We start from the raw sequence: 15,502 nt of genomic DNA, 5'->3' as shown, positions 1-15,502 counted from the left end.
AAAGAGTGGATTCAGATCCTAACAAAGCAAATGAAGTCACTCTGTATTACAAGCTTAACTCACTCATATGCTTGTAACACATTGCTCCATCTGCACACACACTGCTGTCAACGCCATGAAGATTGTTTAACAGGCCAATGAACTGTCTTAGTCCCGTTCTCCTCTCTCTCCCCCCTCCCCCCACGCACATCAAACATGTGCCAGTGTATGTCATGTATTTATCAGGACGACTGAGACGGTGTCAAAAGGCCTCATGTCCAGAGATGCTGCACTGAATTAAACAAATGATCCATCTCTGAGGAGGATGTCTTTTTTCCAGGAAGCAAACATGCATTTCTGTTCATGAAATATGCAACATAAAGGTGTATTGCAAAAGCAAAAGAAACAAGCAGGATCTTTTTTTTCTGAATACAACTATATTGTTCTTACTTTCAACGTGGAACAGCTTACAAACTGCATTTGTAAATCAAACAGTATCTGCTGCTAATCATTTGGAGAAAACATCCACGGAGTGAATGAATCCTCTGTGTAAGACAAAAGTGTGACAGCAAATGTATCCCCCCCATTCATAGTAAACACAACTATTACTTTTGACTTTAATGTGTCGTAATAGGGCAAATATTCCAACAGAATGTATGTTTGTTCAAGATACTTATGATCACTGTAGAAATTAAACCAAAAGAAAATATGATTTCTCCAGAAATAACTGTGATTGAACGTGAAGATACAGAGAAAACAGTGCAGGGCTGCTCATGTGTATCAGAGCTGGACACTGTGGACTGATTGGCTGAGAGTTTCCCCGGGACAAAGGCAGCGGCTAGCGCATCCGCATGTGCAGGCTGTGCTTGGGTCCATCCACCCGCTCCAACTTCTCAAAGTGTTTCCTAGCATTGCGGATATTGATGAGAGTGGCTGCAGATGCTGGAGGGAGAAAAGAAATTGAGATGTGGATTTTTATGATGCTGATTTGGTTCCTTGACTGCACGTTCATCGTCACTACTTACGAATGGAGGGGTCTGACATGATGACCATGACATATGTGTTGGAGGTGAAGACGTCAATGAAGGCCGCAAAGTTGGAGTTCCTCACTTCCATGCTTTGGAAAGAGGCTGCGAGTTTACTGGAACAATAAAGAATGACTCATCAGAGACTTCATAAAGCTGGAGTGGGTGACGTGTGCAGTGAAGGTGGGGATTCTGCAGAGGGAACTTACCTACAGCTGAGTTTGAACTGTTTGATAATGTTACTGATCTTCTCAAAGCGGTGAGCATCGCGCTGCTCTTTGCACTGATAGTGGGAGATCACCTGCATTTACACCAGAAAACATTTGATTAAAAAGACTTCCATTATTTGATGTGGACACTGTGGTGTCAGAGGAAGTGGCTGCTCTCACCAGGAAGGTGGCTCTCTCAAACAGCAGGACTTCATCTGCCTCTATGATCTGCGCAAAATTTCTCAGGTTCGTCTCCAGCTGCTGGACGTTTGGGATGAGCTGGTACACTATGCTAGACCAGGCCTGCAGAGATATTTTAATTATTTTTAAAGTGTCAACTTCACCACCAAACATACAACCAGTCAAATGTCACAAACCTTATACAGGGTTTCGTCCCAGATTGATGTCCTGAAGCACGTGCAGGCCAGAGGTCTGGACAGTCTCTTCAGATCTTCTTCACGCTCCTTAAAGATCTGTGAACACAGCAAAGACAGTCACATCAAATAAATAAATAACAAATATGCCACCCAAGGTGTGGGAAAGGAGATGAGGATGTTTCAAAGACTAACAGGGGGGATCAGAGCCCTGTGTCAGGCAGTTGATGAACGTCATCATTTACGTGGATAAGCAAGAATGCAGCATTATGATAAAATCACCACTAATAATAATTAAATTAAAATTGTTCAGCTTACCAAATCTCTCTGGTCTTCCTGCACCAGATCCATTTTGTGAACGAGGCAGAAGACTTTTGCATCGGGGGAGTTCTGCAGGATGGCCTCCAGACATGACTGGTAATAGTGCATGTCTTTCTCCAGCTCACGGCTCTCGACATCGAACACATAAATAAGCACCTCTACGTTTCTGAAAATGTTGTCCCTCTGGCTGGTGAAGTAGTTCTCCATGAAGGTGTCCTGTCTGTTGGATAAAGGAGGGTTTCAGTTTGGTTGAATCGTCGACGTGGGTCCAAAGATGGCCAATAATAAACAAATGTACTTTACCCTCCACAGTCCCACAGGTTTAGAACCAGATTGCCAAGAAACCGTACGTGGGAGTGTTCCACATCAACTACATTTAACACAGGATGAAAATATTGTTTTATAGATGAATCAAACATTTGTCACGTAGCACCTTTCTTTAAAAAGTACTCTTACTTGTAGCTCCAAGGCGGCGCGTGTCTCGAGCTATGTAATTGGCAAAGATGATTGATCTCATACTGGTCTTTCCAGACCCGCTTTTTCCCATCAGTAACACCTGAAAGCACAGATTCACTCATCACTGAAGTCTTTTCTCTCGCAGTATTGTAATGTAAAAACACGTAATTAGATGTAGAAGTCCTGTGAGCAACATCATGCACTTAAAGTATCAAAAACAATAGGACTCATTATGCAGCAGAAGTGTCCATGTTCATTTTTATTATTGTATGTTTTAATTATGTGATTATTAATGCATTAACCTTGAAGCAAGAGTTGATGTCGTAGTTGGTCGAGGGGGGCTGATTATTATTCCTGTTGGGTAGTTTAATATCTGACAATGCAGCATATTCCATTAACTGAAGATGCTTTTCCACATAATTTATTAATTAAATTGTTCATATATATTTTCTGTTAATATGTATGCATTTATACGCTGGTCTGCTTCAAAGAACTCTCCACCAAGAGTATAATTTTTGCAGGAGAAATACTTAATGTCCTCATTTTTATTAAATTTACCAAAAGAATTGTCACGTTTAAAGATCCAGATTTGTAATCAGCCTTAAAAATGTCTGAATAAGACTGTAATGACTTACACTCATTTACATGTCATTTACAGAATAAAGGTTGGATAGTTTGTGCTGGAAGTGCAGAACAGAAATGGGAACTTTCCTACAATGCTGTTACCTGGAGATGATTTGGTTGAAAAATCCCCTTGACTTCTGATTTATGTGTGAAAATACCAAATACTGCATATCAAGATGTGCATTTCTCATTATTATGAGGGGGAGGATCATTTTAAGGCCTTCAAAAACAACTAAAACTCAAAATGTGACTCAGTAGCTGCATGAAATACTCGAGTCAAGTACAACCACCTCCATACTGTAGTGAAGTACAGCACTTAGGTAAATGTACTTGATGCTTCACCTTTTTCTTCATGGCTGTGCTTGACATCCCCCTCAGCAGACACGATGTAGAGTATTGTAGAGCTGCAAGTCAGATGACTTTAGTCGGTGTCTGCGACAGCTCTCCTCTCCTTCAGCTGCAGAACAGACAACACATACTCTCACCTAGCTGTCACTTAGCGCGACTGAAGCCCGATATAACCACACGGGACACGTTAAAAGCACACATGACGGACGAGTCCAATATGAACATCCAGCCGTGAGCGTATTAGAAAACAAACGGATTGATAAACAGTTCACTAACTTCGTTAAAACTCGTTTCGCTGTTCCGGATAAACAACTAAGTTAATGCTACGTTAGCTAGCACGAGAAACAGCCCAGATCAATGTATGCTAACATTAGCTTAGCTAAATGGCTAGCTAGCTAAGTTACAAGCTCGTATCATGTACTTACATATGCAGAGTCGAACGCTGACTTGAATTCAAGCAATTGTATACTACCGTTTGTATTTGTTTTTAAGGAGACGGCTGTTATACATTACTTGGTGGGCAGTGAAGTCAAGATCAGCTGCTTCCTGTTTACGCCAAAGTCACATGATGATGCGAATACCTTCTTGCCCCGAGTTTTGTATGACAGGCAGATTTTGCTCCATCCCCACGTCGTGTTCACCACCAAGGACACGTACTTGTAAATTAAATTAAATATTAAGTTTCAGGTCGCATCTCTTTTAGTTCGGACAGGAGATGCGGTTAGAGTATTTTTGGAAAGTGCCTAACAGACAGCGAATTGGGAAAATATTTCCACGACTTCTTTAATAGTGTCAAAATAGATTTAGGAGATCTTTCTTGACAATTTAAATGTGATATCATCAGGAAACGAAAGTAGCGTGCATATGCTGCCGCTACAACAGTAGAATATGTATTTACAAGAAACTATTTGGGTTTTTGAAAGGGTTGCATTCACCTTGTAAAACTGAAACTGTTTCCCCCCACTTTTATTTCATTCAATATTATATGAAATTGGAAATTTGAAAATGTATTTTTGAAAAATAAATAGAACAAACGATTAACATGTGTATACATACCAAGATCGATAGGATAAATGTCTTCATGTATATTCTAATTTGGTGGTTTTTCAGGATAATTTCTGCTTGATGACCTGCTTATAAGTGAAGTCGCTGTCACAGCCGTGGTGGAAAGTAAACACTTTTATTCGAGGGTGTACAGGAAGCATAATTACGCCATCGTCACCACATCCCGACCAAAGCAGTTTACAAAAACAGAAGAAAAAAACAAAACAATTAGTGGTAATAAAGTTGAGTTGCAGTTCGACACCGTGGCCACAGGAGGGCAGTAAACAGTTTGGGAAGGGGTTAAAGCAGGTCTACTGCACGTGCGCATAAGTGTTTACGATTTGCCTCGTGCTCGTCTGTATCGTAGATGTAGTTTATTACATCCATTGCACTTATCGAGCCTCCTCAGTAACTCCTGACACCCCACATAAAAAGCATAAACGTGATGACGTCACATCCGGTCTAGCCTCTGTACACTAGCTAACCAGTGCAAGTTCCTGCCAAAAGGAAGGGACCAGTGAAATAAATATTGGTTTTATGGGTTTCTCCCTAAAGAAATTATCCACTAAAGACCATGTTACACTTAAACACCAAACGATAACCTTCCTGAACATTATTCAGCTGAAGAGAAGGAAGATGTTCTTCTCTCACAGAAATGGACATTAAGTTGTTTGTTTGTTTTTTTGGTTCTCTGGGTTTATTCAGTGGTTGGCATATATTTTTTTCAAATATTGGCCACCACCATAATGTTGATAAATGAGATGCTTTGTCTGCCATTCTCCCAACAGCTGCAAGTGCCAATACTTCAACGTAAAACGCACTGCAATGCCTGCCAAGGACATAAAGTATGTGTCTTTGTTCTGCCCGTATTATCAAAATCAATGTTTCACTATGAGGATGAAATAAACATGGATATGGAATGGCCTAAAAATAGCTAATTTAATGAATAGCCAAAGACATAAAAGTATTATACAATTTTATTGTTTTTACTTACTGTGTGTAATCTCCAAACTGTAACCCCTTCCCAAATTATCAGTGAATATACTGAATATTGACCAGAAAAAAACTGAAAGAAGTTTCTTCTTGAAATATTCCTTAGACGTAAAATGCAACTAAACGAGAAGTCAGTCTTTCAAACCCTTAACCCTTAACCAAGAAGAGAAAATGGATATTCATTTTCTGCAATCATCCACATATGAACAAAAAAAAAAACTCTATACACCAAAACCTTCAGCTTATTTTACAATAATGATGCATTTGCTTATGAATACAGAATAATAATTGCCATGCTTGATTTTCAACAAAATGTATGATGTTCTTAAGTATACATATAAAACAAAAAGTTACATTAGATATTCCTCAAAGGTAAATATGTATATTTAGGAAAGATATACATTTTCCGTAATCAGCATCTCGGTTAGTTTACAAAACCCAAAGGTTATAATTGACACACAACCAACACAGGCAGAAGAAAAACTGATTCAGTAGCTCCTCGACAGAAACCCACGAGAAACAGGAAAAGAAGAGACACGATGTAAATTAAAAGGTGTTCAGGAGTAAAATCCAGGTAGTGTTCTGGAGCTCTGCATGACAGTGCCAGTCCACCGCAGTTGTCCTTTACATTTGATCTCGGAGTTTGGCGAGTCTTTGAGACAGTTCATCCTTTGGACAAGGGAGAGTAAAAATTAGTGAGGAAGATGAAAAATCTGGGTTATTTTGAGAATCCAATCCATGAAAGTTTGATGGAAATACAGCATTTTTCATCAGCAGGGATTTGGCCACTAATGTGATGCCACCTTAAATGCTATCAGATTTTGTGTCTTTTTCCACTCAACCTATGTGATGAACCCTGAACTACAGTGCTACAAGCAATCTGGTTCACGTTACTTCCTATTTATAGTTAAAGTGCCAGATGTGAAATTATTTTCAGACCGAGCTTGCATGTGTACCTGTTCTGCAGAGGCCACGCTGGTACCCACAGATCCCGTCTGTCCCTGGGGGAGCTCCATGTTCAGGTCCAACCTAAACACGATGCACACAACAACAGTCATACCATATTTGTGGATCACAAACACGATGTCATCGCTCAAATTATACCGAACAATACCCTCTAAAACATTCTTCTTAATCTCTTTTTTAATTGTTGAGATAACATCTTCGACCTACACCTATGCTCTAAGAATGCACGTCACACCAGTTATCTGTGATTTAACATCATTTCACAAAGAACGTTGAGACAAAATAATGAAAAGGTTACCCGGCTTCATCGGCCAGCTCATGCATCAATGAGTCCACTTGATTCTGAAAACACACGATAGATTTACAATGTGTTTGAATTTAAAGCCCAACAAGACAGAACACGAGAGCAGAGCAGAGAAAAGTACCTGCGGTGTTGTGAGTGTCGTCGTGCTGCTCATGGTGTCCTCCATGTGGGCCGTCTGAACATCGAGGGTTTCAAACTGCCGCTCAAATTTGTCCATGAGACCTGAAATCTGAAAAGAAAAAAGGGATCGAGACATTGTTTTGTGACTCGGAGGAGTTTTCAACACACTGTGATTTCTTTTTAAAAAAATAAATATGGAAGACGATTATATTTCGTGTGTAAAGGACAGCCTACCTTTTCCAGATTCATAGACTTCAGAACAGAATCCATGCCTTTCACCACTCCAGACATAGACTTGGTGACCTGAAAAATTAAAACACCTTCACTAAAATGACAACAAACACGCTTCCTTGAGTCCAAAATGCCAGATTTCCTGGCTGCAACTGATTTCCGAGGCCTACAGCAACATGACCCAGTAATCACTCTACCTGGTTCATTGTAACTGCAGTTTGGACCCTCGCTGCCACTGCATCTACCCGAGCGCTCATCCTCAGGTAGTTCAGAGACTGGTTCTTCTGTCTGATGGCGTTCTCGGCGTGGATCCTCGCCACTTCCATGTTCCCCTTCTGGATGGCCTACAGTCGACACAAAAAATGAGGTGGTTCTGCAAAATCTCCCTTTTCCCATCGTGTGCCATCTTCGGAGGGGCAACTTACTTTCTTAATTTTAGCCTTCTCGGCTTTTTCCTCTCTGTCACATCTCTTGGAGTTACTTTGGAGTTGCTTGGCAGCAAACTTTAAATTGAAGAGGTTTTCTGTGATGCGAAGTCAAGGAAGTGCAAAGTCCAAACACATACATCAAATTCTATGCGTTTTGTGTTGCTGTTGCAGGTGGGAGGTGTTGACACGTCACGCATGACTATATCCCTGTTCTGATTGGTTATGCGTTTACTTCAAATCAGATCGGATGGAAATACATTTAATCAGGATTACATTACATCTATTTGTTCGTGTCTAAAGGCAATGACGAATAGGCAGGACAGACACACCTGTACTCGTCACTCTTGACTAGACGTGCAGCGACAAATAGTGACGTCACTGATGTTTTTGAGTTTCCTATTCGTTTGTTTCCTTCCGTTTAAAACGAGAGACAAACACAGGTTATAAACTTGTAGAGACAGGTGAAATGTTAAGTCACGGGCCTTCTCAGTGTTCTGGCGATCAACCAACACCCTAACTACGTGGTTTAATGTTAAACTAAGTGTCGCTTGTTGAGTATTTCCAGCCGTTAGCAATTCAGCTTCCCGGGCCTTCAGTCTCATTTATCGAGGTCTGAAAATGACTCGCAAACATCCAGGTTAATCACTGAGGTAGGTGCCTCTGGAGAGAATCCACCACTTAGCGGTGTTTCAGACGTCCGTCGCGCATAAAAACGACGGGTCTCGTCGTGTTGTTGTGTTCGCGTTTGAAGCCCCGTATTGACGTTACACCACAACCTTACGTTCCACCGCCGTTTTAAAAGGATACTTTCCATGGCCGACATCTTGAGACGCCTGTTAGAGAATACAACAAACACCCGATCAAAAAAAAAGTAGCGAAAAACTACAAAACTCGTTGGCGAAACTTCAGCGTTTCGGGTTTCTGTCTTCTCGGCCGTTCGCCTTCTTCCGCACTTACTTCCTGGTGTCTGACCATAATACGAATGACGTCGGCGTCACGTGACGGCGGTATTCCATTCAACGTCACGAGGGAGCTCCTCCTCACAAAACGCGAATGAAAAAAAGAGAAAAAAACAACTAACAACCATTAACATTTCATACACGGGAGTTTTTTTAATGTTTTGACCGGAGTCAGCTCGCCGGTGCTGTTCGTCGGTCGGAGAGAAGTGGAGGCGGCGTTGCACCGGCGGAGTGGTGGGCGGTGAAAGCGGCTGATTGATGATTAGATTTATGGTGTGGATCGCGGCGGGGAGAGAGGATGACTCACCCCGTCTGATGTGATGTTCACCCCCGCAACAAGCTCGGCAGTGCGTTGGCACGCCGGCAGCCCAGCCTGAAACACCTGCGTGCTCCACCAACGACAGTCAAACTTTATCAAACTGTGTGTGCGCGTTTGGACGGCCCCGAAGGCAGCCGGGCCTCGTCGGTCTCAAACTTGACTCGCTGGTTTCACGGAGATACCGAGTGAGCGTCGTGATTTACCGTAAATTTCGTGGCGCCCGATTGCCATGGAAACAGTGCTCGTGCGCTGAGAGGAAACTGTCCGCGTTAACTTCAACATCAGCATCTCCAACAGGCTCGGATAAACCTGTTGGATATCTCACTGTGCTTTTTGTTTTCTTTCCTTGCGTTCCTATTCTGGCTTTACTTTCCATTTAAATTTGACAACAAACAAGGTGAGTTTTTAAAACTGTGCGGCTGTTCTAATTATTGTGTCTTATTCGGGTAAAAATCACGCATTTAACGTTCCTGTTATTTTCCTCTAGCATATTTGCCTCATGTGTTATCCTGTTCATTTGCTGCGACTGTCACCTTATGACCTGCATCTACGTCTTGTAGCGAGTATAAATGCACCATCAAATTACGGGTGTTGAGCTCATTTGGAACTAAGTGGTGATTTAAGCAACATCCTCAAGAAAAGTAGCCCGTTTTTAAATGTTCATCAATACGTATGCCTCCAGATCACGACAATCTATAGGTTGAATAGTCTTTAATATGCAATAATCCATCCACCAGCCTTAGTGATGGAATATATTTTGCCTAACCGCCACCTGAAGTGGTGCATTTTGTGTCGTTTTAAAAAAATGTTATGCGCACAGGGAAATAATCCAGGAGAGTCAACGAGTGATGCTTCCTTCAGGGGCTGTATGACTCATATAGTCTTATCTATAAAGAAGCCAAGTGGCAGAGGAGCAGTCCTGCTGCAGGACCGAGCTGATGTAACCCCTGAGATTCACTAGAGGCTGCTGTGGGCCACGCGTCCCTGTGCCCCGACGTGCTGCCGCTCAATTTCCACCGATGACCGCTAAATACTGACATATTCCAGCATCCAGGGCTGTCCACACACTGACGACCACTTGGGCTCACCTTGAAAACTGTACAAAAAAATCTATATTTTTTCACTGGAATAAAAACTGATTTTTTGAAAGTATTTACATTCAGTTCTATATTGAATTTAATGAAATAAATAAATAAATGTCATCCTCAATCTTTAGTCAAACGAAATTTGAAAAATTGCACACAAAAAAAATAAATTAAAAACGATCATCTATAAGATTTTGATTATGGTGTCCATTTCTAAACACTGCTTAATACATTTGGCACATATATGGATTTGTGATTACGTTCTAACATTTAACAAGCCTTTCAAAATGGTTTAATAAGGTTGTTAATATAAGACCTTTTACACAAAGTAAGTGAGTATGATAACAATAAAAATCTTTATTTAAAGCACCATAGATCCAATGACCTGAAAGGTGGTTCTGGTCACTTTTAGATCAACCATAAAATGTCATATACAATTGGTTGATTTTTTTTTCATTTGGAAAATAATATTTGCTTGCATTAATATGGTGGAACAGTTAAAATCTAATTCCTTCTAATTTTTCTTGAGAAATGTAGAAAAAGTCATCTGAAAGTAGATTATTATATGCACTTTTTTAACAAATTCAATCTCTTTTATTGCATGCAGTATCCGGGATGATGAGAGCATTCATCTTTCAAAAACACCCAGAGGATCCTTAACTGATCCCTGAGTCCTTGTGTTGTCATAAAGCTATATGAGGATGAAGCTCCTTTAAAGCCGACTAAATGGCCTTAAATTTGCCTCAGTTGTGAGCTGGTCGGTATACGCTAACGATGGCGTACCCCCTTCCCTCCTACAAATGCAACATTGTCACATTATAACAGCAGGAATAAGCCCATCACTGTTTATTAGAAACATTATGGCATAGTGTGCAACCATTGCCTTGTTGTTTGGTATGAAGAGCTTAGATTCAGCACTCCTGCTTCAGAGGAAGAGAGCTCATAGGAAATATTAAAAATATTATAGATCCATCTGTCTGATAGAGAATAGTCCCTGCAGCTGCCAGCCAGCGAACAACAGACAGGTGATTCACCTGTAACCAGCAGACAGGCACACCATCACAGAGGCATCTCAACATGGCAACTACTGAATGTTTCTAGTGGGGGACAACATCACCTGAGAAACAACTAATCCCTTTCAAAACTCAACGCATCGGATTGATGTTTTACCGCTCAAGCAGCACAAGACAACGGTGCTGTGGAATATTCTGTCATGATCTAAGAGAGAAATGTGAAAGCACATTCTTCTTTGCAGTCTTTGTGTTTGAGCAATCACTATGCCATTCAGTTGACTTTGCCACAAGTTGTGATGCCGTTGCCACCTAGTGGTAACATCACTCCGTCCTCAGAATTCCCTTTTTGCTAAATGTTGAAGAAAATCAGCGCAGTTTCAAATCTAGCTGATAGACGGTGTCCCACAGGGTAGTGCATACGGCAATCAGAGGATGAGGGTGAAAACAAAGCAAGGTATTATATTCGACTACATTTGTGCAGATGAAATATTCAGGAGCAGAGGAAGACAAAAGTGCAAATTAACAAGTTAACAAACAAATGAAAGATGGATGCAGACGAGATGCTGGGATGATGCAGACAATGTATAAAGAAAAATTAAATGTCTCTGTGCACATTGCCATTTGAAAAGTAGCAGAAGACAAAAGAGCAGGCGATGAGTGGATTATGTTATTCTCAGAAAAAGCTTTTCTTTTCTTTTCTTTTCTTTTTGGATAATACTCTATTGCTTCAATCGTTCATTCTTCACACGAGCCACAATGTGATCCATATGTCAGACCTCTGTTTCACAGGTGGGGATGATGGAGTTTCAAGCGGAGAAGAGGTTCCACAACTTGACCCTCGAGCAAATCCAAGCTCTGGACAAAGTCTTGACCGAGGTGATCCCCATCCATGGAAGAGGGAATTTCCCCACGCTGCAGGTGAGAGCCAAGGACATCATCCGCGTGGTGAAGGATCGGCTGGTCGAAAGAGACATCCAGGTGAAAGATATACGTCTTAATGGCACGACTGCCAGCCACATCCTGGTGAAGGATAACTGCCTGGGTTATAGAGACTTGGACATCATTTTTGGAGTGGAGCTTCCCCGGCAGGAGGACCTCCAGGTCATAAAGGAGGTGGTGCTGGGCAGCCTGCGAGACCTCCTCCCTTGTGGAGTCAACAGACGGAAGATCACCTGCCTGACCATGAAGGAGGCCTACGTGCAAAAGATGGTGAAAGTGTTCAATGAGCACGACAGGTGGAGCCTCATCTCGCTTTCTAACAACAAAGCTAAAACCGTGGGGCTCCGGTTCATCAGCTCCCTTCGGAGGCAGTTTGAGTTCAGCGTGGACTCCTTCCAGATCATATTAGACCGTATGCTGGAGTCCTACTGGGAGACTGAAAGGAGACAAGGAGGGAAGTTGCCATTGAATGCTGGGAATGTGTCTAAAAGAGACCAAAAGGACGAAAGCAAAGAGCAAGAGAAGTCGAGCGTTCCTCCGGAGGTGGAGGCTGTTGAAAAAGACTCCGGCGAAGAAAGTCCATGCCAGGATGAAGCGGTTTCTGTGCTCGACAAAGAGCTACCCCATGCAAAGGTTGAGCTTGTGGATGGGAAGCGTGAGGCACAGGAGGAACCTGAGAGCATCAACTTACAGCAGGAGGAAGTGGAGGGCATAGAGGGTGTTCATTCAGAGGACATTTTGTTTGAGCTGAGTGAAGGAAACGGAGAAGAGAAAAAGCAATTTCAGGGTGATTATCCTTTAGTTTCATCTCCTCAAACTTTATCAGCGGATGTCAGGGATCCGGTGATGACACATGCGTGTTTAAAGCCACAGAGCAATGAAGAGCCGCCTGCATCACAAGCCTCCCAGCCGCCAGAAAAGTCAGCTACGCAGGAAAAAGGCCATTGTGCCGAAATCCCTCAGTTCAAAGTCGACTCTGTAAAAGGCAGCACTGAAAATACCTTGAGCCATCAAGAGTTGCGTCTTGAGTATTCGTTTCCTCCCCCAGCTAAGAAAACGTGCAGCACATCACAGGACATCGTGCCGGACTATTGCCCTTCACCGAAATTACAAAGAAAGATGTCGAGGAAGATGATCAGCAAGCCTGAGAAATGGTCTTTACTGACCGATTTGTCAGATATGACAACACAACTGTTTCCACCCATAGAAATACCCAAACCACTTCAGCCGAAGCCTCCGTTATTGGACACCTCTCAAGTACGTGGCTCAAATGTTCCAGCCTCCAAGCCAGAGACCTTAGACACCCTTACAGCTCCTACATGCAGTCCAGCCAGTACACTTCGGGACGGGACTCGCTCCAGTGAAACTGTGGAACAAACTGTGAAGCCAAAACACTTGAAGAAGCCTCCCAACCCCGAGACTCGAGGCCCCACACACGCAGCCAACGTGCAGACTCTGATTCATGAGCAAACAGCAGAGCTGGCGGACGCGGTCCAGAGCCGGTGCGGGGCAAGCTCATGGGCCGGGGCAGCAGGGGTGCCCACCATCACTGTCGAAGCAGAATGCATGTATGGAGACTTTGAACAGGCGATGGACCACCTCCGTCACCGTCTGATCGCCACCCACCACCCGGAGGAGATCCGAGGAGGGGGCCTGCTGAAGTACAGCGACCTGCTGGTGAGGAACTTCCGGCCGGCGAGCGAGACGGAGATCAAGTCTCTGGAGCGATACATGTGCTCCCGCTTCTTCATCGACTTCCCCGACGTGAGCGAGCAGCAGCGTAAGATCGAGGCCTACCTGCAGTGCCATTTCATCGGCAGCGAGGAGACGAGCAAGTACGACTTCCTGATGACCCTGCGGCGCGTGATAGACGAGAGCACGGTGTGCCTGATGGGCCACGAGAGGAGGCAGACCCTCAACATGATCACCGTGCTGGCCCTGAGGGTGCTGGGCGAGCAGAACGCCATCCCCAACACGGCCAACGTCACCTGTTTCTACCAGCCGGCCCCGTACGTGGCGGAGCCCATCTACAGCAGCTACTTCATCACCCAGGCCCAGCCCCCGCTCGTCTACCACCCCTACCCGCTGCACGTCCACATGCAGACGGGCCTGGTGTAGTTGCAGCGGCGTGCCCACGGGGAGGCGTGTTTCAGCACGGTGCTCTGCAAACAGAGGCACAAGTGGAAGTTTTTAAAAAACCACGAGGCGCATTACTGATTCGATGCTTTGAAATGCCGCCTGCTTGTGACATAAACGATCACGAAAGGCCAGAACTGAAAGGGGGGTCTGGAGGGCAAAGCATGGCACCCTTTCAAGATGAACACTTTAGAGAAGGAAAGAAACGCGAAGAGCCCACTTTTCAGAGAACTCATGGAGGATTTCATTGAAGTGGGGGGGCTTTGTTTACGGCTGTTTGACCTCAGCTTTGGCAGGCCTCTATACTGATCAGGAGAATGTTGTAAAGTGACGGCTCTCTATGGCGTGGAGATACACTCCAACATATAAAACATTATCTAAGAAACACCAGTTGGCAGAAAAACCCTGATTTGGTTTACGCTGGAATAATAATGAATCCTTAAACACACCCTCGTAGCGTAGAGCAGTTTCGTGAATCATCCGTCTTTGTGGAGTTAATTTCGTCATGTGACTATACCCGTGTATTCACTGTATAGAGATAGGACACTGTTTACTGAGGGTCACACACTGGATAATTAAATTGCTCTGGTATTTCCATGATGTCGTAAGTTTCGTATTTGTGAACGTGAACACTTAATTCTTCAGTGTTTTCTTTGGACATTAAAAGCTTGTTTATGTAACTGCAAAAGAGGAAAAATATCAACGAGGAAGCAAAACTAAACCAAAAAAATGGACTGACTCCCACAAAGAGTTTTCCTACGGGCCCTTTGATGAGCGATGTATTAGAAAGTGTTCAGTCGTGCTTTTGCATTGTAACCTTTTGCTCCAAGTTATGAACCAGGAGTCCATCTCCCTGAATCAACCAGCTCCTGATGGTATTGTGAAGAAAGCTGAAAAAGACACAGAGCATGTTGATTCTGTCGCCCCCCCAATCTGCAACAAGTGAATCGATGTCCTGAGTGTATTACATGGTTACAGTTGTTCGTTGTCAAGGACGTAGTGAATGTTCTGTCAGGGTTTTGCCCGCCGTCGGAGCAAAACTGTTACTGCACATTTCAGTTATTCGAGCAGCCGGCAGTTATTGTCCTAGTGTGTTTTGTTCATTGTGTATGCATAGCTACAGTCTGTGTGTGTGTGTGTGTGTGTGTGTGTGTATATATACACAGACACTTTAAGCACAGGTGAGGATTTGTGGGCTGTTCAAACTGAATCGGAGACTGAAGCACAATGTAAATGCACATAGTTGTCGTTGAGTAATGAAGGTGTTTCTGATGCTCGTGAATCACTGACTAAATATTGAAGACGTCTAAAATACTGTGTGTGTGTGTGTGTGTGTGTGTGTGTGTGTAGCTTTGAAGTGGTATATCTATCTCCAGACTTTTGGTATGTTGTGTGTTACCAGTAGAGAAATTAAAAGTATTCCTGTTATGAGATATCATTACTCCGATTGTCGTGTTATTGTGGTAATAAATATAACCCAACCACCCGTCGTCTGGAGTCTTCTGTTTGTGGTCTGGCTCACAGTTTTATTTGTATTCAGCTGTATCTTTGGTTTCTTGGTGCCACGGCAACATTATTGGCATGCAACGTACCCAAACCTTTTCACATGAACGATTTGTAAATGTCTTT

General features: G+C 43.1%; 2 protein-coding genes and 1 pseudogene across 4 annotated transcripts; 1 reads left to right on the top strand and 2 right to left on the bottom strand.

Moving 5' to 3' along the window:
• Positions 1-492: 492 nt before the first annotated feature.
• rraga (Ras-related GTP binding A) lies at positions 493-3,906 on the bottom strand. 2 transcript variants are annotated; one of them, XM_084028909.1, is made up of 10 exons: positions 3,762-3,906; positions 3,331-3,445; positions 2,365-2,464; positions 2,212-2,278; positions 1,906-2,128; positions 1,591-1,686; positions 1,394-1,516; positions 1,214-1,305; positions 1,005-1,120; positions 493-921 (listed from the first exon to the last, which is right to left on the bottom strand). In XM_084028909.1, exons 2-10 carry the CDS (start codon positions 3,355-3,357, stop codon positions 818-820), a joined length of 948 nt encoding a protein of 315 aa, XP_083885035.1. In that variant the 5' UTR covers positions 3,358-3,445; positions 3,762-3,906; the 3' UTR covers positions 493-817. The 2 variants fall into 2 exon arrangements, with proteins under 2 accessions (XP_083885035.1, XP_083885036.1); XM_084028910.1 differs by having other exon boundaries at positions 3,850-3,868.
• A 1,433-nt stretch (positions 3,907-5,339) lies between these two features.
• Positions 5,340-8,387, bottom strand: chmp1b (charged multivesicular body protein 1B). The gene is made up of 8 exons (XM_084028919.1): positions 8,230-8,387; positions 7,420-7,517; positions 7,192-7,338; positions 6,998-7,066; positions 6,765-6,872; positions 6,638-6,681; positions 6,330-6,402; positions 5,340-6,042 (listed from the first exon to the last, which is right to left on the bottom strand). The coding sequence occupies exons 1-8, from the start codon at positions 8,243-8,245 to the stop codon at positions 5,998-6,000; spliced, it is 600 nt and encodes a 199-aa protein (XP_083885045.1). The 5' UTR covers positions 8,246-8,387; the 3' UTR covers positions 5,340-5,997.
• Positions 8,388-8,529: 142 nt separating this feature from the next.
• LOC311025778 (terminal nucleotidyltransferase 5D pseudogene) lies at positions 8,530-15,433 on the top strand (annotated as a pseudogene). The gene is made up of 2 exons (XR_014599335.1): positions 8,530-9,097; positions 11,588-15,433. The product of XR_014599335.1 is annotated as a terminal nucleotidyltransferase 5D pseudogene (transcript).
• The last annotated feature ends 69 nt before the right edge of the window (positions 15,434-15,502 follow it).

The sequence above is a fragment of the Eutrigla gurnardus genome (assembly GCF_963514095.1).
Source record: "Eutrigla gurnardus genome assembly, chromosome: 15".
Lineage (NCBI taxonomy): Eukaryota > Metazoa > Chordata > Actinopteri > Perciformes > Triglidae > Eutrigla > Eutrigla gurnardus.
This window is presented reverse-complemented; position numbering and strand designations above follow the sequence as displayed.

Bases quoted from the DNA above. Each gene is read 5' to 3' on its own strand.
- chmp1b (XM_084028919.1), bottom strand. The intron at 6,873-6,997 runs GTAGGCTGTCCT...TTTTCTTTTCAG, and splicing joins AGTCTATGAATCTGGAAAAG to ATTTCAGGTCTCATGGACAA. The intron at 6,682-6,764 runs GTACTTTTCTCT...GTGTGTTTTCAG, and splicing joins CGACACTCACAACACCGCAG to AATCAAGTGGACTCATTGAT.
- rraga (XM_084028909.1), bottom strand. From the start codon at position 3,357: ATGTCAAGCACAGCCATGAAGAAAAAG. The intron at 1,306-1,393 runs GTGAGAGCAGCC...GTGTAAATGCAG, and splicing joins TTGAGAGAGCCACCTTCCTG to GTGATCTCCCACTATCAGTG. The intron at 1,121-1,213 runs GTAAGTTCCCTC...TTATTGTTCCAG, and splicing joins CAGTTCAAACTCAGCTGTAG to TAAACTCGCAGCCTCTTTCC.